The 19400-nt window shown below is 35.7% G+C and overlaps 1 protein-coding gene and 1 pseudogene across 4 annotated transcripts in view; one reads left to right on the top strand and one right to left on the bottom strand.

Moving 5' to 3' along the window:
* LOC121826140 (vomeronasal type-2 receptor 116-like) overlaps window positions 1–19400 on the bottom strand; it is a 478502-nt pseudogene that overhangs the window by 172455 nt on the left and 286647 nt on the right.
* The window catches only part of LOC143271865 (vomeronasal type-2 receptor 116-like), a 36742-nt gene that overhangs the window by 6092 nt on the left and 11250 nt on the right, over window positions 1–19400 (top strand). For 2 of the 4 annotated variants that reach the window (XM_076564336.1, XM_076564348.1), the window contains exons 2-3: window positions 17618–17909; window positions 18172–18969. In XM_076564336.1, coding sequence (XP_076420451.1) covers window positions 17618–17909; window positions 18172–18969 — 1090 coding nt within the window. Of the gene's footprint in view, window positions 1–17617; window positions 17910–18171; window positions 18975–19400 lie in introns of those variants that run through there. The other 2 variants (XM_076564340.1, XM_076564350.1) reach the window with 2 other exon arrangements.

Below are 19400 nucleotides of genomic sequence, written 5' to 3'. Positions count from 1 at the left end.
TGTTTGTAATTTTCTTTCATTGTGGAATTATTTGTGGTTTGTGTATCAGATGATTGTGGCTTCATAAAGTGATATTGGCAATCATCATTCTGGTTGTATTTTGTGGAATGATTTGAGGAGAATTGATGTTATCTCTTACTGGAATGTTTGGTAGAAGTCTATCCTAAAGCCATCTGGATCTGGGATTTATTTGTTTTGGAGACTGTGAAAGACTGTTTCTATTTCCTCAGGGTTTATAGGTGCATTTCAACTGTTTGTTCTTGATTATATTTGGTACGATGTGATGTACCTATTGAGAATATTATCCAATTCTTTTATATTTTCCAATACAAGTTTTTAAATATGACCTAATGATTATTCAGATTTCCTTGATGTCTATTATTATGTCTCCCTTTTAAATTCTGATTTTGTTAATTTGGATATGCTATCTATCTTTTTGTTAGTTTGGATAAGATTTTTTTTTAATTTGGTCAGAGATCCAATTTTTGTTATATTTATTCTTTTTAATGTTCTCTTTTTTCTATCTTATTGATTTCAGAATTCAGTTTGATTATAATGGTATCTATTCCTCTTGGATGGGGCTTATTTCTTTTTGTTCTAGAGCATACAAGTGTGTTGTAAATTGCTATAATCAGTTCACTCCAATTTTTTTGTAAACAACTGGAAAAATGAACTTTTTTTGTCACCACTGCCACTGTGTCCCATAAATTTGGGAGTATGCTTTATTCATATTCATTTCATTCTCAGAAGTCATTAATTTCTTTGTTCTTTCCTTGGATCCCTTAGTCATTCATTAAAGACTTCAGTTACAATGACTTGAAAATCTTTCTGTTTTTTTCTCTTATTGTTAATGTTCAGGTATAATCTGTGGTAGTCTGATAGGATGCAGGGGGTTATTTCAATTTTCATGCATCAATTGAGACTTGTTTTGTGACCAATCATGTGGTTACCTTTGGAGAAAGTTCTATGAGGTCCAGAAAAGAAGAAATACTTTTTTGTATTTGAGTACAATGTAGATATCTGTTTTGTAGATATTTGTTAGGTCCATTGATTTAAAGTGTCTAATAGCTTGAGTATTTCTCTGCTTAACTTTTGTCTAGATGACCTGTCCTTTGGACAGAATGGGATATTGAAATCTCTGACTACCAATGTCTGATAATCAAATTGTGATTTAAGCTTCAATTATGTTTCTTTCACAAATGTGCACTTGCATTTTGAGTGTAGATGTTGAGAAGTGAAATGTTATCTTTGTGGATTTCTCATATTATAAATATGTAGTATCCTTTCTCATCTCCTTTCATTAATTTTGGTATGGAGTGCATTTTGTTAGATGTTAGAATGGCTTCACTATCTTGTTTTCTAGGTCATTTTGCTTAAAATATTTTTCTAGCCATTAGCTCTGACGTGTGACTATTTTAATTTTGAGGTATATTTATTATTTCCAGAAGAAGGATGAATAATTTTTTCCAAATCTATTCTGTCAGTCTGTATCTTTTTATTTTGGAGCTCATACCACTGATATATCAATGACCAATGATTGCTCATTTCTGGTTTTTAATTGCTATTGTTGATGGTGGTGTTTGTGTATGTTTTGCTTCTTTGCTTTGCTGGTAAGAGATTATTTCTAACTGTGATTTCATGGGTGAGGTTAACTTCTCTACTTTGAATTCTTCTATTACCTTCTATAACATCTGTAATCCTGTATATTGGGGTAGATATCATTTAAATTGGATTTTATTATGGAGTATCTTATTTTATCCTTTTATGAGGATTGAATGTTTTGCTGGATATAGTGGCATAGGTTATCATCTGTGATATCTTAGCTTTTGAAGGAAACCTGACCACAGCATTCTGGATTTTATAGTTTCCATTGAAAAGTCAGATGAAATTCAGATAGGTCAGCCTATATATGTTACTATATCTTTTTAATTGCAGTATTTAGTATTCTCTCTTTGTTAGGTATTGCTAATGTTTTGATTATTTTGCAAGGGCATTCTTTTTCTGTTCCATTCTATTTGGTGGTTTTTACCTTTTTTTGTACCTTTGTAAGCTTCTCCTTTCCTAGGTTAAAAAATTTTTCTTTTACACTTTTGAAAAAAAATATTGTTAGGATTTGTAATGTAATTCTTCTCATTCTTCTAGTCCTATTATTCTTATCATTGGCTATTTGATTGTGTTCAAGTATTCCTGGATGTTTTGTGTTAATAATTTTTGGATTTAACATTTCCTTTGATTATTGTATCTATTTCTTCCAACACATCTCAATGCCTCAGATTCTCTACTCCATCTCCTGTAATCTGTTGGTGATTCTTATGTGTGTAGTTTCTGTTTGCTTACCTAGATTTCCTTTCCCAGAATACCCTCAGTTTGTGTTTTCTTTAATATTTCTAATTCATTTTTCAGGTCATTTTTCATTAAGAAATTATTTACTCATTTAAATACCAAGTACTGATTCCCCTTTCTTCCCTCTTCCTACCCCCAAGCATTCCTCCCTAACCCATTCCCCATTCCCTCTTCTGACAAGGTAAGGCTTCCTATAGAAAGTCAGCAGAACATGGTACATTCAATTGAGGCACGTCTAACACCCCCACCTTCGCATCAAGCATGTGCAAGGTATCCAGCTGTAGGTAGTGGGCTCCATAAAGCTGGTCATGCATCATGGATTATCCTGATCCTGCTGCGAAGCAGCCTCTTAAACAGATCAAGGTATACACCTGCTTTGCTTATGTAGAGGCCCTAGTTGATTCCCATGGAGGATCTACAGGTGTTGGTTTAATGTTTATCTCGGTTTGGTTGTCTCTGTAGATTTACCATCATGACCATGATGCCTCTTGCTCACAGAATCCCTCTTCTCATTCTTCGATTAAACTCCTGGAGCTTGGCCTGTGCTTGACTTTAAAGCATTTACTCGTTTCCTACACTGCTTCCTTTGTCTTTTCTTGCATTTCTTTTAAGGATTTATTCATTTCCTCCTTAATCCTTAACCAACTCCAAAAAGTTGGTTTTAAGGTCTTTTGTATTGTACTTCAATTGTGTTGGAATAGTCAGGGCTTGCTGTAGTAAGATAGCTGTCATTGCTAGTGACATATTGCCTCAGCTGTTGTTGATTGTATACTTACACTTGTGTCTAGTCATCTATGTTTGTGGTGAATATAAGCCTAGATGCTTATTTATAAGTTCTTATTTGGATGTGTTTTGTTCCTGTTTCTGTTTTCTCTTTTTTCCCCTCCAGTGCTGAGGTTCTTCAAGGCATCTCCACTTGATTTGGAGGAAAAAAATTCTCATGTCTGAGTTGGCCTCTGTTCCATCAGGGGGACTCTTTTCGAGTCAGTGCTGGGGAACTTTGATATACAAAGATTTGTGATTGTGGATAGAGTTGGAGACCAAAATGTGAGATAGTATAGCAGTGGGCCTCCAATATGGGCATCTTATAGTCCTACATGTTCTCCAGTTGTGCAGATACTCACTCACAGTGAGTCCCTGGGGCATTGTGGTCTGGAGAGCTTTGGAGTCTGGGGTATTGTGGTCTGGGGTCTGGAGAGTTATGGATGGGTGATAGCATTTGGGGTACAAAAACAGTTGAAGTCGTTCAAGGATGGATGGCCTACCTAGAATTCTGTTGGCCATTGTTGACTCTGGTACAGATGGGAAACTCTACCCCATTTTGGGGCTGGGATAACATAGAAACAGGTATGGAAAACAGGGAATAGACTAGGCTGGCACTAAGAGAGAGACCTGGGGAGTTTGGCAGGCATGTTAAATGGTAGAGACTTGATTGACAAGTGTATGGCTGGGTTGAATTATTGACTTGCTCTGTCACTGGTGCTTTAACTGTGGTTAATAGTCATTTTTTCATCTGCCCAGGAATCCACAATGTTCAAAGCATATGTGAAAACTGTAAAACTTCTTTGAACAGTCAATTAGCAAGAACTAAGAAAATATTGAAAGTAAAATTACTCAGATGATTCTTACACTGCTACACAAGTTGCATCATGGGATTATGTTACAATCTCTGTTATAAACACACATCGAGTTTACTTTGCACCATGTGTTCCATTAAATCATGCATGCTAATAGACTAACTGCATATTATTACCTTCCCCTCCACTCCAACATATCCAATCTCACAATCCATTCCCCAGATCAGCAGCAGGCTAGATTTTGGGCAATCAGTTCTCTACCTCTAACCCTGTTCCCAGAAAAACATAGAAATCATCCTCTCCTAACTTTCCTCATCTCATTCATTGCTTTAACACAGCCCCAAGTTCGAGGAGACATTCCCTGGATATTTACAGGCCACTCCAGGCAGGGAAGCATAAAACTTCCCTGCATGAGCAGGCTTTATGGTGTCCAATATCTGTGATGGGACACATTGCACAGCCTTGACCCAGGGGAAGGGGCTTGGACTTGCTTCTACTGCATGTGCCACACCATGAAAGGCCTTGGCTTCTTTTGGGGAGGAGTGGGAAGTGGGTTGTGAGGGGGATCCCATGGGGCTGGAGCAGGGAAGAGGGAGATCTTTGATTCATGTGTAAAATGAATGGAAAAATTTTCTTAATTAAAAAAATGCTCATTCATATCTCTTAATAGTAATGATCTCAAATGCCTAATAAAAATCCTCAGAATCATAGAATGGACATGAAAATTTTTTCCCATTTATTTCCAGCATCCAACAAAGACTCCTCAATGTCAAGGACAGACATTATCGCAGGTTAGGAGGTTGGAAAGAGTTATTCCTTGAAAATGAACCTAAAACCATGTTTGTTTATTCACTTCAATATATAAAAAAATAGTATTCAAATCAGAAGTAATCTGAAGAAATAGAGGAGTTTTCTATATACTCATCAGAGTAAATACCCATGAAGGCGACATTTCAATTCTTAACATGTATGCCCCCAAAATTAGGGTACTTAAGTTTGCCAAATAATTACTATATAGTTTATTTATAGTATATTGGGAGATTTCAATACCCCACTCTCAAAAATGGCCAGGTCAGTCACACAAAAAATGAGACATACTGGAACTAACAGACTTTTTAAACTAAATAGACATAACAAATATTAACAGAACATTTCACAAAAACAAAAAATATAAAGTCTATTTTGTACCTCAGAGATCTTTCTTCAAAGTTGACCATATACTTACATATAGCAAGTCACAGTACTTATATTCTGACAGATCATCATGGGTTAAAGCTGGATATTAAAAAAAAAAACTGCAACAACTGGAAGCTTGCAATATCATGGAAACTGAAAAAAATCTCTAATGAATGAAAATGGATCAAAATACAAATGAAGAAATTTAAGACATTCTAGCATTCAAGGAATGTGAACACACAGTATACCCAAACATATTGGATATAATGATAGACTTTGTAAGAGGCAAGTTTATGTCACTATTGGACTACCTAAAAAGATGTATTTTTATATTAGTTATTTAACAACCCACTAGAAAGCTCTAGAACAAAAAGAAATATTGACACCAAATTGTAATAGACAGAAAGTCATAATCAAACTGAGAGATGAAATCAGTAAAATATAATCAATGAGAATGATACAAAAAGAACTGAAAGAATGTGAAAAATCAATATGGTCAATACATATTTAATTTATGTAAAATGTGGGGAATGTATATTCAAATTAACAAAATCAGAAATGTAAGTGGAGGGGCTTAACAACAGACAATGAGAAAATCCAGAAAATCATATGGATATCCTTTAAAAATCTGTACACCACCAAAGAGCATATTCAAAATAAATGGATAATTTTCTAAATGCATTCATACAAACAATTTACATAGGACTTAAAGAACTAGTGAAAAGAAAGAAGTCATTAATATTCTCATAATCAAAAAGTTGGAGCCATATAATTTTAGTAGTGCATTCTTTCAGACTTTCAAAACGAGTTAATGGTAATACTTCTAAATTATCCCAAAAAACAGAAGAGAAGGAACATTGCTCAATTCATCTAATGAGGTCACCATCACAGTGATAGTCAAATCACATTTAGTTATTAACAGATAAAAAGGATTACATACTAATTTACCATATGAACACTGATTCAAAAATAACATACCAAGTCTAAGAATTCATAAAAAATATTTACTATTATATTTTGTGGGCTTCTTCCCTGAGCTTCCACAATGTTTGAATATATGAAAATCAATAAGTGTATTCCATAAACTAAAAAAAGCAAAGGTTCATTTCATCAGCTGCAGGAAAGATGTTTGATGAAATCCAATATGCCTTCATGACAAAAGTCCTAGAAAAATTTAGGGATACAAGGGACATACCTCTACACAAGCCTATACCCTACATCAATAAGATTGGAAAGAAAATAAAATAATTTCCACTAAAATCAGAAAGAGGACAAAGTTGTCCAATCTCTACATACTAGTTAAAAATAGTATTTGAAGTCTTACCTAGAACTACAGAAAATTGAATGAGATTAGGGGGAAAATTCAAATAGAAGAGTTAAAGTAATTATTTGCTAATGCTATGGAACAATAAGTAAATGACCCTAAAATTTCCACTGGGGAACTCCTACATCTGACAAACACTTTCAGCAAAGTAGGAGACATACACAATTCACAACAATCAGTAGCCCTTGTATACAGAAATGCCAAATGGTTCCCAGGAGGGGTTAAGAAAGAAATCAGGGAAACAATAACTATCACAATAGACAAAAAACAAAATAAAACCATAAAATTTCTTGGAATAACCCTAACAAAGCAAGTGAAAGACTTGTATAATAAAAGCTTCAAGTCTTTGAAATAAGAAATTGAAGAAGAAATCAAAATTCAAAAAGCTCTAACATGCTTATTAATTTAAAAGATTAACATAGAAAAATTGGCAGCTTACAGAAATCAATCTTCTGATTCAATTCAATGCCCATCAAAATTTTGACAAAATTATTTCCAGATCTAAAGAGGAAAAATTTAGGTTTTAGAAAGCCTGAGCAGACCTATTCTGGTAATTGGATGGCCGAACACCCTAACTCCCTAACTGTCATGATAGAACTCTCATCCAGTGACTGATGGAAGCAGATGAAGAGATCCCTAGCTAAGCCCCAGATGGAGCTCCAGGAGTCCACTTGGCAAGAGAGAGGAGGGATTTTATGAACAAAAGATATTGAGACCATTACTACAAAAAGCACAGGGACAAATAGCCAAATTGGTAAAAAAAAAAAAAACACATGAATTATGAACCAATAGCTGAGGAGCCTCCATGAAACTGGATCAGGCCCGTTGGATAAGTGAGACAGTTGATTAGCTTGAATGATTTAGGAGGCCCCAGGCAGTGGGACCAGGACATGTCCTTAGTGCATGAGATAGCTTTTGGGAACCTAGGGCCTATGCTGAGACAATTTGCTCAGCCTTGGTCTAGGAAGGATGGGACTGGACCTACCTCAACTGACTCTACCAGGCTGAGCTGAATCCCCAGGGGAGACCTTTCCTTGGAGGAGGTGGGCATGGGGGCGGATTGGGGGAGAAGGCAGGGGAGGGGGGAGGAGGGAGGACAGGGGAATCCGTGGCTGATATGTAAAATGAAATTCATTATAAAATAAAATTTAAAAAGAGAAAATACAGAAATCTCAAGATAGCTAAAATATTCCTTTAAAACAAATCATGAAGTCAGATATACCAACAGAAATAAAGACAGCATCCTCAACATATAATGCTGATCAACCTGTATATTTGTATGTAGAAGAATGAAGAGAGATTCATTTTCAACAACTTTCACAAAGTCTAGCACGAATGAATTAAAACTCCATATAAAACCAGATACAATAAACCTGAGAGAGGAGAAAGTGAGTTATAGCCTTGAACTCACCAACACAGGAGATGACTTTTGAAACAGAATAATGATATGGCAGGCACTAAGATCAACAAATTCATAAACATAACATTAGGAAATTAAGAGCATCTCTGAGGTAAATAACACTGTTATTCAGACCAAACAGTAGCTTACAGAATGGGGAAAATGTTTTATCAACTCCACATCTGACAGAAGCTAGTGTCCAAAGCATAGAAAGAGGCCTGCAAAATTCCCACTTAACCAATAAGCAATGCATAGCAGAAATCAAGGTAGAATACCTGCAGTCCTTATTTTCTCCTTCTTTCCCCCAGATCCAATCCCCAAATTCTGGTCATAAGCTTTGCAGCATCTCCTGTGGTAGCCTTCACAACACCACTGTTTTCCTTCCCTATGAATCCCACAGATCTTCCCTTTCTAACATTCCTTTTAGAACTCATTGCTGTATGAGAGCACCCAAATACATCAGGCATATATTGCTTAACCAAAGTCCACACCTCCCTCTATATCAGCAAGGTTTCCCATAAATCTTTTTCCTCCCATACTTCCCCCATATCCAATTACCCCAACTCAGCCTAAGAGCTGCAGCAGAACATCCCCAGGAGCCTGCTCACTGACCTTCTGCTCATGTCAACAATGCAAGCCAAAGATCTGTCAACTATAGTCTCTTTAACCCCAGTTGTTGTTCTTTATCAGCCCCCAAGCACACGTGGCATCCCCAGTTAACCCAAAGTCTGCTTCTCCCAGGGCGAGTAAGCTGAAAGCAGACTCATAACTCTCCTACTGCTGCTGAGATCCAATCACCTAGGACTTGTTCCTGCAATAGAGATGGAAACTTGATTTGTTCTCTGTTTTCTCTTTTGGACCACACCCTCAACATATCACAAAGTCTTTCTCCTCCAACTTTCTTTATACCAAGTTATCCCAGTAGTCTGGCCTCCAACACAAGCAGGCATTATATGTGAACACACAGGCCTAGAATAACAGAAAAACACTCACTAAGAAGACAAAATCCAGAAATTGGTAACCATATCTAAAACCTTCCCAACCAAAATGCCCAGAAGCTAGAATAAAAAACAATCTATAATGGCAAAGGAGATATATATCCACTAGAGACAAGTTTTCCTACCACAGTAGGTTCCAAATATTACAACATAGCTGGTGCACAGGAAAAGATCCTTAAAACAAACCACATATATTTGGTACAGATCTATAAGGAAGGAAGGAATAAATACCACAAAGAAAGCCAGGAAAACACACAGAAGTAAAACACATTGGAGGACATGAAGAAATCAAATAAACAAATCAAGATTTTACAAATAAACAGTTGAAGGAAAATAATAAAACTGTTAAAGATCTGAAAATGAAATTAGAAGTAATTAAAAAAAGTGTTGAAACAATTTTGGAAATAAAAAATTTATGAATTTGAATGGGAAATACAGATGCAAGATTCTTCAAGAATAAGAGATATTGAAAATAGAATCCTACACAATGAAGACATGGTAGAAGCAATGGAAATATTGCTCAAAGAAAATATTATATCTAAAAAGACTACAGATTAAAATATTGAGTAAATTCTGGGACACTATAAAAAAGTCTAAAAGCAAAACACAAGGCAAGAGGCCCAGAAAAGTACTTTCAACAAAATCATAGAAGAAATTTTTAACCTACAATTGTATATGACTATGAAGTACAAGAAGCATACAGAAAGCCAATAGATTAAACCAGAAGAGAAACTTCCCTAAGCACACGATAATCAGAAAACCAAACATACAAAACAAAGAAAACATATTAAATGCAAGAAGGAAAAGACCAAGTGAAATACCAATGCAGTGCTGACTTGTAAAGTGAGAATCTAAAAGTCAAAAAGGCTTAGACTGATGTATGACTGACTCTAAGAGAACGAAGATGGCAAGTAGACTATTATATCCACCAAAGGATTCAGTCACTGTAAATGGAGAAAATAATGTATTATGATACTGCCAAATATACATAATATTTATCTACAATACCAGGCCTATACAAGTTACTGGAAGAAAACTACCAACCAAAGGAGATTAACTACATCCATGAATAAACAAGGTATAAATAATCTCAGCAGAGCAAATAAAACATGTCACACACACACACATACACACACACACACACACACACACACACACACACAAACACACACACACCAACAATATATCAGGAATCAAAAACAGTTGGCCATTGATATCTCTCACTATCAATAGTCTCATTCACTAGTAAAAAGAAACACACTAACAGAATGTATGGGAAAACAGGATTCATCCTTTTTTGCATACAAGAAATTCACATCAACATCAAGTATAGGCATTACATCAGGATAAAAACTGGATTAAGATATTTCAAGTAAATGCAACTAAGAATCAAGGGTGTGTAGACATTTTAATATTTGACAAAAAAGTGTTTAATTGAAAACAAGTACAAAGTATAAGGAATGCTACTGCATACTCTTCAAAGGAAAAATCCACAGAAATAATGTTTCAATTCTTAATATTTATGCCCCCAAGACAAGGTCACCCATGTTTGTAAAAGAAAAAACAATACTGCTTAAATTACATATTGAACACAAACATTTAAGTGGAAGTATTAACTACCAATTCTCACCAATAGACACATCATCTTGACAAAAATTTAATGGAGAAATACTGGAACTAACAAAGATTATAAATAAAATAGTCCTAACTGATAATTACAGAACATTTCACTGAAACCCAAAATAATATAACTTCTTCTCTGTGCAAAATGGTACTTTCTCCAAAATTAACATTCTCAGAAAGAAGGAAATCTCAACAGGTACAGGGAAATTAAAACAATTTCCTGCATCATATCAGGACCATCATGAATTAAAGCAAGATATAAAAAGCAACAAAAACAGAAATCTTACAAATTTATGGAAACTGAACACATTTTAATCAATTAAAAGCAGTTTGGGACAGAAATAAAGAAAAAAATAATGACACCCTAGACTTCAGTGACAATTAACACACTGTATACTCAAAATTATGGGACTAAAGAAAAATGTGGTGCTAATAGGAAAGTTTACAGTACTAAGTCCCTACATAAAATTACTGGAGAGATCTCACATTAACAACTCTACAGCATGCCTGAAGTTTCTTGCAATAAAAGGAATAATGTCACCCCTGAGGAGTAGAAAGATATAGTCAAATTTATGGTTGAAATCAATAAAATAGAAACAAGTGAACTAAGCTAGAGAGCTGATTATTGGGAAACAGCACAATAAACAAAACTTTATCAGTACTAACTAAAGAAATAGAGGGAATATCCATATTAAAAACTAAATGAGAAATGAAAGGGCTGCAAACACAGACAACAAGGATAGCCAGACAATCATAAGAACACACGTTTATAACATATACTCCACCAAATTGGAAAATCGAGAAAAATGGTTAATTTTCTTGATAGGTCTTCTTATCAAACTTAACTCAGTATCAGATATACAATTTAAATAGACCTATAAATCCTAGTGAAATAGAAACAGTCATTATACATCTCCCAAAGGGAGGGGGAAGCCCACAATCATATGGTTTTAGTGCAGAATTTAAATAGACTTTCAAAGATGATTTATCACCAAATCTTCTCAAATAATTCTATAATGTAGAAACAAAATGAAATTGTCTAATTAATATTATGAGATACACTTATTCTGACAACCAAACTACAAGTGAGCCCAATAAAGAAAGAATAGCAGAACAATTTCCCTAGTGAACATCAATGCAAAAATATTCAATAAAATACTTCTAAGCCTAGTCCAATATCTCATCAAAATGATCATCTCAGAGATGCAAGGATGGTTCAATATATGGAAATCAATTAAGGTATCAAACATATAAACAAAAGGAAAAAAAGAAAGAACAGATGGTCATCTCATTAGATGAAAAAATCCAAGACTACTTCATCATAAAATTTCTGAACAGAGTAGGCATGTACTGGACTTAACTCAAGATGATAAATGCAGCTTATGGTAAGTAAATTGCCCAAATTAAAAATTGTCATGCTGACTTCTTCATAACTGGTATTTTTTACTTCTGTTTTTTAATTATGTAAAACAATATGAGTGTGAAAGTATATTCAAAGGTTTAAGCTGTAAAAATGGATAACTATAATTCAGACAGGAATCCAACTTCACAGTCAGAATAAATAGCTAAAAAATGACCAAATAAATTAATGAGCATGTAGTAGTTGTGGGAATTCCCATCATTGTTTTTAGTGTGTGCAGAGACTAAGGTCCTCATTGTGATAAACACATACATTTAATTCAGTCAGTAAACGCAGCAGTACCTTAAGGTCCAATAGAATCCCTATGGGACTTTCTGAAAGTAGATAATTCAGAATAGCACATAGACATTTTCTGCCGATGTTTATTTCAGCATTTTTCAGAATATCCAATATATGGAATCAACCTTGATGCCCCTCAAAGGAGAGGAAATAAAGAAAAGACTTCCTATAAAAATTTTATTTTCATTTCATATAAAAAAGATTCATTCTTGCTATTTACAATGCATTCTTCCAACTTTGAAAGTTTCATTTCACGAATTACCACAATTGAATATACACACAGTGATTTCTTTTTTCCTTTTCAAGGGAGGGTTGCTTTGTGTCACAGTCCTGGCTGTCCAGCAAGTCACTCTGTAGAACAGGCTGGCCTAGAGCTGACAGAGATCCACTTGCTTCTTCCTCCAGAGAGCTGGGATTAAAAATATGTGCCAGTACAATCTGGCCAAGTGATTTTTAACTATACCATATATATTGATTTTAGAAAAGTTTAAATACATAGCTTGTATGCAATTTATAAATTATTGAAACCAGTGATGAAATTAAACAAATGTTATTACTGGGTACAGAATGCTCTTAGGCATATTCAAATTCAGATGAAAGCCTCACAGAATTTATATACAAATAATCGAGTCAAACCCAACCAGTAAGAAGTAAATGATGTCATTAGCAGGAATTGGGAATGGAGTAGAATGTCATGTTAGGTAAAGAGACAGACTTTGGAAATTCAGACTTTTTTTTCACAGACTCTAGATTTTATAGTATGTCACTGTGTGTGTGTGTGTGTGTGTGTGTGTGTGTGTGTGTGTGTGTCTGAGTGTGCCCACATATCTATATCTATCTATATCTATATCTATAGATAGATAGGTAGATAGATAGATAGATAGATAGATAGATAGATAGATAGATAGATAGATAGATAATCTTTTTACATGAAGAAAGTAGAAGAGGCTTTATTTGAGAACAATAGTCCTGATGGAATTGGGACTGGCATACTATGTGAAGTCATCAGGAAGAAAACATCACAAAAGTCTCATAAATTGAACAAGCACACAAACATCATAAAGTGATAATGAACGTGTTTGAACTAAGAAATTAAATCAGTAGTTATATGAGTATAATGAGTATGTGACAAAGGGTAAAATACCAACAACAAACATGTTTTAATTGCCATAATAAAGCCACTTATACTGTGTGTTAATTAAAAATAATTATTATATAAAAAACAAAACTGGATACCATCTTCAGTCTGGACCACTGGAATTTTCATTTGCACTATCTGAGAAATGTGAATTTTTTTCTATCTTCATACAACAGAATCTTCCTTTCACATTCCTGTATATCCACATTTTAGGGCCCCAGCATATCTCATCACAGGACCAGAGGTCATGTACATTTTAAATGTATCTTTTTTAAATGTACAGTAAAATCTAGAAAACAGTAGTCCTGTGTGCCCCATCTCAAATACTAAACAAGACATATCACACCCATAGAAAGACTTTGCCCATATATACCTACTTTCTCAGAAGTCCATATCCACTGAAAGAGGCTCATCAGAACATTCTCACACTGGCCTATCATGACCCAAAGCAAAGAGTTGCCAAATATATTCCTAGGCTCATCATTCCATACTCATCGGAACACTCTCACACTGGCAGTACATGTTCTAGAATACAAACTAAATAGATGACTAGGGAAATGGTATGAGAAGGTCATATCACAGTTTCTATTTGCTTCTAAGGTATTTAAAAAAGTCTTCTTTCCAGCCACTATTGTATTGTAAAATGAGCAAAAAAAATGTAGAAAAAATAGATAAACCAGAAGAAATGCATCATCACAATGTATTGATCTGTGTGAACTGAGGATCATGGAGGAATATCAAGTTTTAGAAATCAAATATTCAGCTTGTCTTTTCATTAGTAATTGGTTTGGAGGAGGAGAAGTGATATATCTTATGTAGTACATTAAATGTGGAACAGTGGTCTGGTATACTCTCGGGATCTTGTTGGATATTTAAAAATCAACATTTAGCATGTAAATGAACTGTGGTTCTGTTAGGAGCTGGGTGGTTTTGGAAAAGCAGAATTCAGGACATTTCTGGATGTATCCTAATTACTGGATCTCAAGACAATGGAAGCACATGATTTGGTAAATATTCTGTGCCTGTCATTGTTGTAGCATAAGCAGAAATATTGTAGATGAGTGGAAATAAATCTACCTCAACTCTCCTCCTATATATGTATCAAGCAATTTTAATCATATGGACTGCAGATATCACATGCAGTGCCACAGAGTAGAGAATGTCAGAGATTTCACATGGGGTGAGGAAACACCAGCAAAGACAAAAAAAAATCATGAATGCACAAGTATCTCTTCTTCGTCTACAGAAATAAAAGCAGATGGGCATATATGGTGGCCCTTTTGATGGGCTTATCTGCATGGCATGTCACAATTTATACTGCTCAGCCATAAAGATGGACAAATATATTCACTTTGGCTTTCCTCTTCTTGTTCATGAGAATTCCATCTCTTGTATCCAGTTTTATTCTTCACAGATGCTCCTGGAGAAGAAAGCAGAATGAAGAAAAGGATAGAGACTTGGTGACAGGTTGTGTCTTCTCCCTTGCAGCAGTGCAGTGCCAATGGAAAAAGAGAATTTCAACAATGTTTTGAATATACATAAGTTCCTTTGTATGTTTTATGAAATATCATCATGAATATTTCATGAGGGCTAGAGGAAGAGAATCAGCACAAAGCTTTGAATCTTCTCCCCCATTTTTCCAACCTGCACATCAACAAACACCCAAAATTATTTTACAGACTCAATGCTGTTTTTCTAATTTTAATTTGTCCAGAGAGTGTTCTGTTTTTCTCCCAGTTACAACTTTAACTTACAAGGCTGGAACCTGAGTTAAGAAAGGACTCTACCTTGTTCCATCACATACAACCCTTCTCTTCATAGTTTCTATAGCACAGGAGCAGGTGGTGACTAATCAAATGAAACCACATTCTATATCAATTAGTATCATCCTAAGTGGGTATAAGTAATAGCCATAGAGTAGTGTCAGCTGATGGTTCTTCCATTAATGTATAGGTCTTAATGCATGTGCTAGGGCAACTAATATTTGTGGCATACCTAGTCTCAGAGAGCTTTCACATAGATATGCAGTTACTATTTTAGATGCTCTGCATGTGATCATATTATGCCTTCCAAAGATGCTTCAAAAGTGGAAGGAGGAGACCTGACCCTTGTGAACATCATAAGTGTTCCTGTTTCTCCACACCTCACTTACATACATTCATAACCCCTGGCCTTTAATTACAAAGTCCTGTTCTTTACTCTCTTTTTAGTAAAGAAGAATGTGTGGACTACATATGATAGGTTTGCATTCTTTGAAAAGTGAGGCTTCCTTATTTGTTTGCATCTGCATAAAATGTACTAGCTCCATATATGGATGTTTCCCCTAAATGTGAGACAAAATCCAATCAGCTCTCTTTAGAAGTTGAAATCTATCACTATTGGGATATTTTTTTTTAATTATTATTATTATTATTATTTTACAACACCATTCAGTTCAACATAATAGCCACAGAATCCCCTGTTCTCCCCCTCTCGCCCACTCCTCCCCCCAGCCCACCCCCCATTCCCACCTCCTCCAGATCAAGGTCTCCCCCGAGGACCGGATACTTAATGTTAATCTCTCCCAAAAAAATATTGCAAGCTCTTTACTAAGGTTCACTTTCTGCCCATGATTTTTCAAGTTATCCTTAGTTAAAATTAAGACTATTTTTGGTGGGACTATTCCTTCTAATTGATGAAGTCTCAATTTTCCTTTTAAACTCAAGTCAGAGATCTTTCCACATAATTTTTTAAATTTTTACTCGGCGTATTTGGTAGAAATATCCATTCCAATATATCTTTCCTCAGCATTAAAATTCCTGTAGGAGAGTGCTTAGAGAGTAAAATCACTAAAATGCAATAGAGTTTTGGATCTACAAGATCCACATGTCCTTCCTGTACTTTCTTTTCCAGCAAGGCCAACTCTCTGTGAGATTCAGCTGATAATTCTCTTGGACTACTTAAGTCCTTGTCACCTTCTAATGTTTTGAACAAATTATTCAGTTCATCATTTTTTACCCCAACAAGTGTTCATGGATGAGAAATATTTCCAAATAATCTTTGAAAGTCATTAAGCGTCCACGATTGATCTCTCCTAATTTGCACCTTTTGTGATCTTAATTTTTGTAGACCTATTTTATATCCTAAATAATTAATAGATTCTCCACACAAGCAGTCCAGCCTCTTCCAACTCTGTCCTCTTGCAGTTCTGTCCCCATGATCTGGCCAAGCCTGGACTTGCAAGGTCACAGCCAAGTTGCTGTTTTTTGAATTCCTGACCCACAGTTGGTCATCAAATGTAGCTGAATTCCAAGCAGTCTTATTAAATACAAAATATGGAGCCAAATATAGTCGTGAATGCCTTAGAGATCAGGGAAATAGAAAGGGCCACAAGCTAACCTTACTTCACCATATCACAGCTTCTAAAGTGTGTGCTACTTCCTGTCTAACTGTGCCTTTATTGCCTTGCTGTTCTGCCATCTCATTGGCTCTTAGCCCAGTTATGTCGCTTCCTAGTCACTGCCTGTCTGTTCAGACCTCCAAGTCTGTGTGGTTGGGTGTAGATGTAACCAATCGTCTTTTTAAAATAAGAAACACAGAGCCAATGTAAAAGAGAAAGCGGAGAGGTCAGAGCTCAGAGATAAAATCTTACCTCCTGCAGTGCTCCTAGCTTCCCCGAGAGAGCTACTTCCTGTTTGTCCGTGTTAAAATATTCTTTCTGTTCTGCCTTCTCATTGGTTGTAAACCCAACCACATGACTGCCTCATCACTGCCTGTAAGTACCGCCCTCCAGGTCTTAAAGTCATATGTCTCCAATACTGGCTGTATCCCTGAACACACAGAAATCTACCTAGCTCTTCTAACCACCACGCTCTTGCTATGGCTCTAATAGCTCTGACCCCAGGGCAACTTTATTTATTAATATAAAATTAAAATCACATTTCAGTACAAATAAAATATCACCATAGTTGGGACTGGGATTAAAGGCAAGTGTCACCATGTTTGGCTCTGTTCCCTATTATGGCCTGTGAACACAGAGAGACCCTGCCTGCCAAGTGATCAGATTAAGGCATGTGCTACCACTGCCTGACTTTTGTGTTTACTTAAAATGGCTTGCTATGTCCTCTGATCTGCAAGCAAACTTTATTTATTAACATACAAATAAAATATTACCACATTTCAGCACAATAAAATATCACCACATGCAGCATATTATGCCATTCCACCTTCACAGCACAGGACAATTGTTTCATTATTTGGGGCTGGTTGGGAATACTATACAGTTCAGGATGCTCCTTCTATTTACCACAAAGGATTATCTTTAGATCTCTTTTCATAATAAATATTATACCTTCTTCCAGAACATCACCTGAAAACAACCAGTTTCCATTGGCCTTAACTTTTTCCATGGATGAAGTCAATAAGAACCCTGATCTTTTGCCAAATATGTCATTAGTATTTCAGTGGCCCAAAGGTGGTTGTAAGAATATGTCAAAATCAAACAGTTTCATGCCTTTATCTGGAGGAAAACAATATACTCCCCCTAATTATGAGTGTAATGAAGAGATTATGTGTATAATGGTGCTGACAGGACCAAACTGGGAAACATCTGCGAGGATTTGGACATTGCTGGATCCCTACAGATCTCAACAGGTGAGATTTTTGTGGTGTGGGTTTGCAAGAAATTGTGATTCTGTTGGTACAATACCAAGATGCTAAGAAGAGTGTGTGGAATTATGTGAAAGTGTGGTTCAAGATACTATTCAGAGACTTGATTCAGCTTCCTTTTCTTTTTTGAAGTTGAGATAAGGGGAAAAATAATAGGTAGGAGGTTTTCTATAGAATTCTTTGCTAAAATGTGTGTTTCCAAGTTCTTAGAAGTGCATATTACCTCATGCTGCTCCCTGTGTCCTAGATCCTTCAACTCACCTATGGACCTTTCCACACCATCCTGAGTGATCATGAAAAATTTCCCTATCTATATCAGATGGCCCCTAAGGTCACAGCTCTACCCCTGGCAATGGTCTCTTTGATGCTTCACTTCAACTGGAACTGGATTGGATTGGCCATCTCTGACAGTGATCAGGGTACCCAATTTCTCTCATATTTGAGAACAGAGATGGAAACAAATGCAGTCTGCTTTGCTTTTGTGAGCATAATACCAGTCAATATGAATTTATACATATCAAGAGCTGAAGTGTATTATAACCAAATCATAACATCATCTGCAAATGTAGTTATCATTTATGGTGACAAAGACAGTACTCTAGCTGTGAGCTTTAGAATGTGGGAAACACTAGGTATACAGAGAATATGGGTGACTACCTCACAGTGGGACATCACTACAAGTATGAGAGACTCCACAGTTGGCTCATTCCATGGGACACTAGCTTTTGCACAGCATCATTCTGAGATTTCTGGTTTTAAAACTTTTGTCCAGACATTGAACCCTCTGAAATACACAGATGAATACCTTGCAAGGCTGGGATGGATGAACTTTAACTGTGAAGTCTCAGCTTCTAAGTGTAAGATACTGAAGAATTGCTCATTCAATGCCTCATTACAATGGCTAATGGGACAGACTTTTGACATGGCCTTTGGTGATGAAAGTTATGACATATATAATGCTGTATATACTGTGGCTCATGCTGTCCATGAGATGCTTCTTCAACATGTGGATAATGGGAAAGTACACGGTGGTAACTGCTTGAAGGTAGTGTTTCTTCTATTAGATGAAATTATATATTATCAAAACCATAGCCTTTTAGAGTCTGTCAGATGCCCCGATTTAATGAATTAGCAAATATTAATCAAATAGAAATATTTCTGAAAAATTTTCCTTGTATGGACTTAAAGCCAGAGTCTGATATAAATCTTAATGCAAAAGCAATGGAGTGGAGGACACAATTTATCAAGGAATATCAGTGAATATGTTACAGAGCACTTGAATATCATTTCACCTCTTCTAATACTGGAAACACAATGGTCCTTCCTCATTAATCCTCTCCATTATGAGAAGATGAACCCTTGTTCATCAATTGTCAGTATATGGTAATCAGTGTATTGAGATGGTTTTCAGAAATGTTCTGATTTTACCCTAATGTAGGCTCGAAGAATCTCCTTTGGCACTTTGTGAGTAATTAC

The sequence above is a fragment of the Peromyscus maniculatus genome, chromosome 1, assembly GCF_049852395.1.
Source record: "Peromyscus maniculatus bairdii isolate BWxNUB_F1_BW_parent chromosome 1, HU_Pman_BW_mat_3.1, whole genome shotgun sequence".
In the NCBI taxonomy this organism is placed as follows: domain Eukaryota; kingdom Metazoa; phylum Chordata; class Mammalia; order Rodentia; family Cricetidae; genus Peromyscus; species Peromyscus maniculatus.
Note: the sequence above shows the minus strand (reverse complement) of the source record. Positions and strands in the feature narration are given on the sequence as shown.